Consider the following 10,292-nt stretch of genomic DNA (forward strand, 5'->3'; position numbering starts at 1 on the left):
GTTTTTTGGGGTTTTTTTGTGTGGGGGGGGGGGGGGGGGGTTCTGAAGCATCTTAGAATTTAAAGCATCTGGTTTCCTCTGGGTTAGCATACTATGCACATAGTCTCATGAGTTACTTTGTTAAAAAAGAAAGTTTGGGGGACATTAATAATAAAACCCAGATCATTTCAAATTGGACCTAGCATCTGGTAGTTTAAACTGTTACAATATTAAAGGATTAAGTTCCTTCTGTATCCCTGTCCTAGAACATTTATATAAATAAGGAGTTCTGACTGAAGTCAGAGAATCAAGCAAGTGCCAGGCAATTAGTGCTTGAAGACGGAGCACAGTATTGGCAGTATTTTTTTAACCCTTTGACTGCCAAGGACATATCCTATACATCCTGGCATTCAAAGGGCTACTTAAAGTGACTTTAAACCCTGATTAAAAGCATAAACATAGCGATGTAGACCCAAGCACTTACCTTGTTTGCATGTCCATTTTCAGTTTAATACCATGCCGAATCCTGCTGTGAAAATGTTTCCCTCTCAAGTTCCTGTCTTCAGGTGACTCCATCCTCTTACGGGGACCCATGGAGCTATCTATGCATGCACACTCTCTCCTGAATCCATGAACAATTTTTTTTACGTTCACTGAAGCTGCGTCTCCCTCCAGCTGCTGATTGATAGTTGCTGGAGCCTGCACTTTCCCTGCTGTACTGTGCATGTGAAGGGCACAGGGAGAGATCTCCACTACCCGGACGTTCAGGAGACGCAGTGCTGTGGACCTGGGGCACGGCAGCAGAGTGTACTGGGTAATGTTGCTCGGCTTGACATTACCCAGTACTTAAAAAAAAAAAAGGCAGAGCATTTAAATCTGAAGTTTAATCTGACTATATTTTGCCGTCAACCGATTCCTCCCACATCAATACTAATTACGTTTTAAAACCTTTCAATTTTGATTACATAACTAGTTTTAGTATCAGTGATGTCATTACTGTGTATCTGTATCTGTACTTCTCTATGTGATGCATGCAGATCATTGCTAGTGGGAGGGGCTGGCAGGGTGCTGTTTATAGCTTTCTGAAAACATCACAGCACCCTGACACAGCACTCCTCTCAAGAGCCCTGAGTCCTGATGGAAGCAGTGAGCTGGTTTATGGGAGTTATGCAGATATCAAAATGCCTTGATGGGTGGCTATCCAGCGGGAGGAGTAAATGTTCCCTAGGCAGACTGCATTTGCATGAAGACCACGCTAGGTTAGCTGGGGGAGGAAACAACACTGCACAGAGCATCACAGGTTGCTAAGAGCTCTTTGCAACATGGGACGCTGTGGCTGCCCCCTTGCTGTCCCACTACCACCTGGTCACTCCCTAATGAGATGCCGCCTGAAGCAACTGCCTCAAGCTGCCTCATTTTAGGGATCTCACTGAGTGGGGCTACCCCCGCACTGCAAGGGTTAAGTGCTCATTTTTGTCTAAATTTAAAAATAACAAAACTACTCACCTGAAGTTTCGAGCTGGCCAGCTGTCACAGTGCTCCCTCCAGCCAATTCCCTTCTACGCTGCAGCATTGGAATGTTCTTCGGTGCCCTCACGTTTATAGTATATAGAACGTGATCATTTACGGAACCTTAGACAGCTGCAGTGGATGGACCCTCAAGTGAGTATATCTTCTGTATTTCGGCCCCGAGACCAAAACGAACAGTTAACCTTTGCAGTGTAGGGGTAGCCCCACTGCAAGGGTTAAAGTAAAATTAAAGTCTCTGCTAGCAAGCAGTAGATATATGCAAAAACATTTTAAAAAGTTACCAAAAAGGTAAAAACTTACCTCTGTCTCCAACGCTTGCTCCCGTCTGAAGATCTGCAGATTCTCGAGCAGTCATGAAGAATCATGGAGTAGGCGCATGCGCATGCGCAGTAGAGATCTTTGGCCGGGAGAGGAGCGACACAGTGTAAGTCAATGCACTCAGTGTTCATGCGCACCGACACCATGGGACAGGAAGATACAGCCGTCAGCGCTGGATCAGAGACCAGCACCAGCACTGGAGGGACTCCTGAATACAAGTGGAAGGAAGAAGATGATTAGATCAAGAGGCATCATTTAAGGTAAGTCCTTAAGCAACATTGGGGAGGGTGACCTTAATGTCACATTAATACTTTTTTTCTTGGAGTTCTTCTTTAAAGTTACTATACAGGAATATTGCTTTAACCTGATGGGACTTTTACACTGATGGCAGGGTCAGAGGCCGGCAAAACATTTTGAACCTTTTCAAACCGGTGCAGGGATAGCAGCTTTTTGTCCTAGCACCATTTTAAAAGGGCACCTAGCCTCAGAGGGCCCCCACGGGTCCCCCGGTACAAATGCTGTAACCACCAGCCGTCCATGATAGCCTGGACCCAGCACTACACCCTGGAGCTAAACGATCAATGTATGGGCTTCTGATGGTTAACTTTATTGTTATCAAAAGAGGGCTAAGAAGCCCCTTATGTGATAAATTACAGTGTCAGGTCCTCTTTATGGAGACATCAGGGATCTTTAAGACACCTAATGTCACATAGGGACCCCCAAAAAAGCTGAGGAAGCAGAGACCTGCTTCTTCAGCTTATCTCCAGCTTCTGTAACTGGAGAGTGACAGCTTAATGTGGAAGTGATGTAATTTACATCACTTCCGCATTCTGACATTGGAGAAGAGATCAGAGGTTGTTTACTGATCTACCTCCAATCTCCCTGTACAGAGCCGACGTGCTGGTCTGGGCTTGCACAGGGAGGCCAGAGATGGGGGGGCGCATGGAGGCACAACATACAAGCGATCGGGCGGCTCTACAGCTTCCGGACTGCTTGCTGGCTGTTTCACATTTTGATGGCTTTAACATGACCACTGTCAGAAGACTGGGAAAGAAAAGAGAAATTAATTATGCAAAGAATACAGAGCAAGTATCTATAAGTATCTGTTTGTAGATTGCCATTACTAAACATTTCCAAAGCTGTGTTTGTTGTTTGTTCTAGAGATATGGGTAAAGTTCCTCTTTACTATAGCGTCCAAAGGGCAATAAAGCCCTGCCAATTTAAAACACTTACCATTACCATTCTGCTGTAGAACATAAATGTGATATAATTTTAGTCAGCCGACTTTACCTATGTTTTGAGGTAAATATATGGGCATGTTGTGTTGGGAAAGATTACAGGAAAATGCTATGGCACTCAAGGGGAGAAAGAGCCATGGGGACTGAAGTGGTTAAATACCATGTACTTTTTTTAACTGAGGTGCAATTGAAGACCACCATGTCTTCGCAACTACCTTTTTGGCCACTGTGAACAGGCACGTCAGGAGGCAAATTGAGTGTTTGCGCAATTTATAGGTTTTAGATTCACAAGGCCTCCTTCTGGGTTTTTTGGGACACCCCTGTTTGATCGCCAGTGAAAATAACAGCAGTGACAGCGGGCAGCACCGTCTAGTTCCTCTGCCTATGGCAAAGTAAGGTGAGCGAAATCCCAACAATTGTACAAAAGCTTTTGGGATTTTGGCATAAAGCCCACTTGGGCACTACTTATCATGCACTATATACTTCTATTCCCCTATTTCTGCATGTGGTAGAATTTTTGCCAGGATTTTGGCATCTATGTGCAGCAAAGCTATAATGTGATAATTTGACCCTTGTGTGGTAGGTCTTGAATTGCTAGAATTGCATTGTATGTGGGGTCAATACAAATGTCTTCTAGTGAAAGAGCAGTGAAGCCATCTGGGCCTTGTTGGTGTTTTAATAGATTTGACTTCCAGCTGTACTTCTGAGAGAGAAATAAGGCCCTCTAGTAGCTGGAGGAGGTCGTCTGCGGTGTTGGGAAGGGGTAAGTTTGACAGAATTGCTTTGGCTGTGATTTGATCAAGGTTACTAGGAACATGGTAAAGATTAACAAGTTACATAGTTGTTTGTGGAACTTATTGTTTGTGGAACTTTTGGCGTATCAGATTGGTAGTTAACTCAGTCTTAGCTATTCTGAGGCATTTGGGTTTCTGGTGGGGGTTCTAGCTGTTGCAGCCTTTTAGCCAGAAGACTGTCCGATTTAGTGCTTTTGTGAAGATTCAGGGTCATAGTTATAGCTTCCAAGCATGCAGTCCACTCTCCAGTTTGTGTTTAAGGGCGTGCTGCTCACTTTTATTCAACAACATTTTGAAAGTTAGGTTTCACTCGAAATAGTTTTCTGAATGCCTATAAATTTGTGTATGACATTTTTGTAGTTGGTGAAAAATTGTTTAGTGGTTTTTCACTTCAAACAGTGGCACCTCTTAGTCCCAATCAAATGTAGATTTTAACCTGTTGCAGTACTGCTTATGAACAGTAAAGAATTCAAAGATTTAGACATCATTTCTACAACTTTTTATTCAGGTTCAGCTCAAGTTCTCTGATAAACAAGTCCATCCTGGAGGGAAGGTGAATCTGGAGGTTTCTGCAGAGGCAGGGTCACTGTGCAGCGTCCGATCTGTGGATAAAGGATACTTACTTCAATATCCAAGTGATGATACTTCTTTTGCAACTAAAGTTGTAAGTATAAATGTGTATTTGGCCTGCATGGACAGGATATGATCACTTTATGAATACCTGACATTTTATGTTGGCCCAACAGTTGGACCTGTTGCTACATGGGTGGCTAGCTTTCAGTTAAAAGCCCTGTTTAATGAGCGTAGAGAGAACCCCTAGAAACAACTATGGCACAGGATAACTTGTAGTCATGCGGTGCAAAAAAGTATTAGACAAGAAGAGTAATTGGAAAATAGATCTTTGCAAGGTTTATTTGATATGTATCTGACATCTACCCTCTGTTAAAAGCTGTAATGAATCTGATCATGCTATGATATATTTTTCGTATTGGAAGGCTCTATCTGTTAGTGCTGGGTAAGAGTCTTTGCATTATGTAAAAGGCAGCATCTTCAGAGAAGTTTCTCTAAAGTAAATTTCTTTCAAATTGTTTTAATAGAAATTTTGTCAAAATTTGTCAAAACAATCAATAAGAGGAAAGTAGTAACAGACGTTTTGGGTCCATACTTTTATGGACTCTTTATGAAAGGGGCTCTTGACTGTTGGAAACATGGCATACACATAGGTTGGGCCCATGTTACTTACATAATTAGGGAAGTAAAGAATAACTGGTTAACTCATTTTTAATGGTGGTAGTAGGGGGAGGCAGGAACAGGTTACCTACCTAATAGGTGCAAGAAAAGATTTCACTTAAAGAATATTTATCCATCTGACAGATGTGTTCCTGCTTTCTGACTATTTCCCACCCTCCCACTTTTATAATAGCTTTAATGGCAAGGTTTACTGTGCCAGTGATCAGTAGATCTATAACTGACCCTCAGCGGCTCCAGGTAATCAGATATCTGTTCTGAACTGATGGTTAAGGCAAGCATTTAGGCCATATTACAGAACTGTGGATGCCTGTTACTAAGTTGTTAGCTGTAAGTTGGTTTGCCATTATCAATGGACTATATGCATTAAATATGATTTAAAATCATCAACCATAACCATTTAGAACTTTTGTTTGGGTCGGTAATGTATTTGTTGGGACAGATATAGTTGATAGAGCCTATGCTTCTCAACACTCATCTACAGCTACAACTGGATACAAAACAAGCATTCTCCATTGCTGGAAACTATCAATAACTTCTTTAGTGTCCTCAGCTTCCTGCTGGCCACTAAAAATGCCCATCACTCACAGGATTTAAGCTTTTCATGTGGGAGTTGCTGTAATGCATCAGGATACCCAATACAGAAGATTGCCAGTTGCAAAGGACTATTTCTAAGAAGACACCTAAAGTAATTTATCTGAAAACACCATTCTCTTTTCTTTCCTTTTACCTGCATTGTTTTCTGGATCCATTCAGGAATTTACTAACTCAGTTTACTTTTTTACTAGAATTGCAAGTAATTTTGTATGTATATAAATATGACTTGATATGTGTTACTTCAGCAACAGAGTATATCAAGATCCTTTGGATATGCAAGAGAATATCGGGAAGAAGAAAGACACCAATGCCCAGAAAATCAGACAGTGGTCCGTAGTTGGCATCCTACGTTTGATACATTATTCTTGTTTGAGGTATGTTTACATACAATTTTCTCACTTGATTTATAGCAACAGTTCAACTAAAAATGTATAGCATGTGTGTGTTTATTTTATGCATATAAATTCCAGGCAAAATATTTTAAAGTTAAATGGTGCCAACCACAATCTGTTAGTTTTCAGAATAATCCCTGTGAAGTCCATCTGGATCCTAGGCCCAGGCTATTTGCAGGTGCATATCCTTTACTGCATTAAGAAGAACATCAGGCATATTCTTGCTGGGCATAATCGTGCTGGGTAACAACTAGTTAAGTCCAATAATGTGTGTGGTGCCTCGAGGATCGCTGCCATGTCTGTATTATTTAGTTTTACTGATGCCAGATAGTATAGCTAATCCTATACTTCCACCACTGCAATAGGAGAGCTGCGGCTCTCATACACAGGAATTTACCCCTTGTCTTCCCCTATCCAGACACAAAATGCTTTAAATACTTAATAAAATATGAGTTCTGTGAATGGGAAAGGGGTGAGGGGGCGTGAACAAGTGACACTGTGACTTCAGCCTAAGAGAGCCACAGCTTTCCTGTGGCAGCACCAGAAGTATAGTAAAAGCTATACTATCCCGCATCAGCAGGTGACATACACCTCATGGGGCCTGACTAGTTGCTACTCAAAACTATAAGAAACGCTTTTCTTCTTTAAGACCAGGTCAGGTAGTTATTCATGAAAATTAATAATATGCCTTTGACTACCCAGACAAGCGGTCTCATTTTAATCACCAACACTCATGTCAGGAAGCCAACAGAATGTGTCCAAGATGGGGTCAGCGCTCGTTCTTCAACACTAAAGAAAAAAGGTGAGAGCAAAGATACTTCCATGTCTTTTACTTCAAGTTAGCTTTTTAAATGTTGGATAAAACATAAACAATGTACATTATTTGGTTACTTTCTACCAATTTGTTGGATGTCTTCTCTGAAATTCTCCTGCATTTGGCACTGACCATACTTAAAATTCCCCTTATTGACAGATATTCTGACCTAATATATTTTCTATAGCCTCTAATCTGTTGTTTACTGCTCCACAGTGTAAAAAAAGACACCATTCATTTAGTTTACTAATAGCTGAACTCCAGGCAAAGAGCTGATACACAGTTGAAATACATACACTGTATATTACCAGGCAAAGGAAAACCATAGTCCATCCATTGTTGAGCTTTACAAAGCATTTCAGCAGAGCCAGACTGGTTACCTGATTCTTCTCTCCTGTAATTCAACAATACTGATTGGCCACCTCCCTGCCCCCAGCATTGCATGCGCTGAATAAACCCTGAAGCGACAATGATTGTGCCGCTCCCTGGCCGCTGTGAAGCTGATGTAGCATGTCTTGCTTGATGAGCTTCATTGGAGTGATAAGGTGACATTAGGGGTCGAATAGACTGTCTCCTTAAAGAGAACCTTAATAATAGAAGTCACCAGCACTCGATGATGTGTGCAAGAAGTAAAGCACTTTTTATTAAATTGTCACATGCATCATACAGCCAACGTTTCGGGGCCACGCAGGGTCCCTTCTCGGCGAGATATTGACCCTGCGTGGCCCTGAAATGTTGGCTGTATGATGCATGTGACAATTTAATAAAAAGTGCTTTACTTCTTGCACACATCATCGAGTGCTGGTAACTTCTATTATGGACTGTATCTGACACGGCGCTATCCATGTTGTCACTTCAAGCACCAACCCTCCATCAAGGTCTGTACGCTGTATGGAGTGCAGGTGATTACATCTTAAAGCTTGTTAGCCCCCTAAGTGATAGGAATACAGTTAAGTGTTATAAAAAAAAACAAGTTTAAAAAGCTGCACATTGAAGAGTGAGTACAGTAATTATAATCTACATCTACTTTAAGTGCTGATAAAAGAATCACAACCCTTAAGGTTCCGTGCTTGTTCACATCAACACTAACTATCACAAGGATTCTGGGGGATTCGTTTGTGATAAGAGAAAATAAGAAAGCACACAACACAGTTTAATTTGTATTTATTTCAATCTTCTTTTTATTTTTGATGTATGAAGGTATATTTGTTGTGTGATGGTGGGTACAGATCCACATCTATATCAGGTTGCTTGACCCACGGAATAACGCGGTTCACAGTGTATTGTTAATGAATTGGGTATTGTCCACAGTGTATCATTTAATTAAGCACATTAACTTAATTTGTTCACTATCTCTGTTGGCGCTGCATAATCGAAAAGCTATATGATTTGACCTATGTTGTCTTTATTGCTGCAGCCTTACATATTTAATGATTTAGTATAGTCTAGGTTAGAGCACCTTTGTTTCACTTATCCAGCGCAGAATCATCAAACACATACAGATTCTTTTCATATCATAGCAGCTTTTTGTACTGTATTAGTAATGCTTTGATTTCATTTTGTACCCTTAAGCCAAAGAAGAGATCAGACAGCGCTTTGCAAGGAGCTCCTTCCCAGACACCTGGCTGTATGATTTAGTTTTGGTGGGGTAAGTACAGTATGGCTCATTAAGGATGAGCAAAATTATTTTTGCTAAATGTCACCCAAGTGAAAATTTTCAATCTCGCTCAATGATCTGCTTAGGTGAAATTTGCTTGAAAAATGTTTACATTTTACATGTCTTTATTTAGATGGTGTATTTTTGGGAGAGGGTTTTTTCATGGTAGCTTTTCTTAGTTTGTTTTGGGTTTTTTTTCGTATTGGATATTTATTTGTGTATAATTTCTTTAAATGTTTTATTTTGCTCTTTCTTTTAATGTTTTGTTTTCTTCCTATGAGAAAAAAAATCCTATAATAATGAGATTTATAATGGGGTCAATTTTTGGCACAAGAACAGGTCCAGGTTAGTTGAAGGAGCTGCTTGAACCATCAGGAGCCATTTCACCCTTCTGTTGCTGCCGACATAAAGACTAAATGTTTTATATTTGTGCAAAAAATGAAAAAAATGGCTCTAGCGGCATAAGGATTGCATCGGCAGGAGCACCGACATGTAAACAGATGCAGCCAGGTGTTTACTTTCAGAGTGAGCTGTCAGCTTTTTTGTGGAAGTGATACAGCTCAGATCACTTCTGTATGTACAGCCCAAGACCATCACAACAGGTGTCAAGATGGAGAGAAGCGGGCATTGAGCAAACATATATTCGCTGTTCTTCCTTGTGAAGAACAAACTTGGAAGTACTCAGCTCTGATCACTTTCCGGATCATAGCTGGCAGAGGAAAGAAGCTAATTGAGCACACTCTGTGCTCGTTTGGCTTCAACAGAGTGCAGGGGTGACAGTAAGGGTCTCCTGAACCACTGATGTCTCCTTAAAGGGAAACTGTCACCGGCACTATGCTATCAAATTAGGAGCTTATCAGCCCCCTTGTAATAGCAATGAAGTTAAGTGAAACAAAATAAATAAATAGATGTACATGTACATAGAAATGCAAATGCGAGTTGGCTGTGCACATGTACAAAAACAAGGAGTACGGTATATTCTGTATATTATTGCTTGGTATGTTTAGTATTTCTCTGCCTTGTAGTTCTAAGTTCCCCAGTATGAATCCAGATTTAGCCAGGACACTTTCTGTTCTCCTTGGGCTTGCATGCCTTTCCTTCAGGTACTTTAGTTTTCTTCCACATTCCAAAAGACATGCTGGTAGGTTAATTGGCTCCTGTGTAAACTGGTCCCTGTATGTGTGCATATGAGATAGGGACATTAAATTGTAAGCTCCTTAAGGGGAGGGACTGATGTGAATAAATACTGTTTAAAGTGCTAAATACACTGAGTGGCCAGATTATTATGACCACCTGACGTTTGTAGGCAAAATTAGCTATAATTTCGCGCTGAAGTTGCTAGAGGGCCAGACCATTATAAATAGGGAAGCAGGTTGTTTACCACGACAGTAGAAGTGATTTTTTCTGAAGATATGGGTAAACAACGCGATTTAACAGCCTTTGAATGTGGGATGATTGTTGGCACTCGGAGCCAAGGAGCAAGTATCAGCAAAACAGCAGAATTCGTTATATGTTCAAGAGCAGCTGTTGTTAAAGTGTTTAAACTCTTATTGACTCCCATGTATTTCAGAAAAATTATAACATTTTGTCGATCTCCCCATTTTTACCAAAATATTGAGTGAAATAACTCCATTTTGCTCATCCCTATTGATCAGTTTTCGCTATACAGCATTGACATTTTTTGAGTTCTTCCAGTATTAGTTTTTAATTATATATATATATATA

General features: G+C 40.7%; 1 protein-coding gene across 1 annotated transcript in view; it reads left to right on the forward strand.

Annotated features, from left to right (window-relative positions):
• LOC108799967 (alpha-2-macroglobulin-like protein 1) overlaps positions 1-10,292 on the forward strand; it is a gene marked incomplete at its 3' end in the record, with an annotated part of 73,330 nt that overhangs the window by 24,826 nt on the left and 38,212 nt on the right. Inside the window, exons 15-18 of the mRNA XM_018571917.1 lie at positions 4,368-4,523; positions 5,950-6,078; positions 6,799-6,934; positions 8,483-8,558. Of these exons, the coding sequence (XP_018427419.1) occupies positions 4,368-4,523; positions 5,950-6,078; positions 6,799-6,934; positions 8,483-8,558 (497 nt within the window). The remainder of the gene's footprint in view (positions 1-4,367; positions 4,524-5,949; positions 6,079-6,798; positions 6,935-8,482; positions 8,559-10,292) is intronic.

Source organism: Nanorana parkeri, unplaced genomic scaffold (genome assembly GCF_000935625.1).
Source record: "Nanorana parkeri isolate BGI_ZX_2015 unplaced genomic scaffold, ASM93562v1 scaffold1863, whole genome shotgun sequence".
In the NCBI taxonomy this organism is placed as follows: domain Eukaryota; kingdom Metazoa; phylum Chordata; class Amphibia; order Anura; family Dicroglossidae; genus Nanorana; species Nanorana parkeri.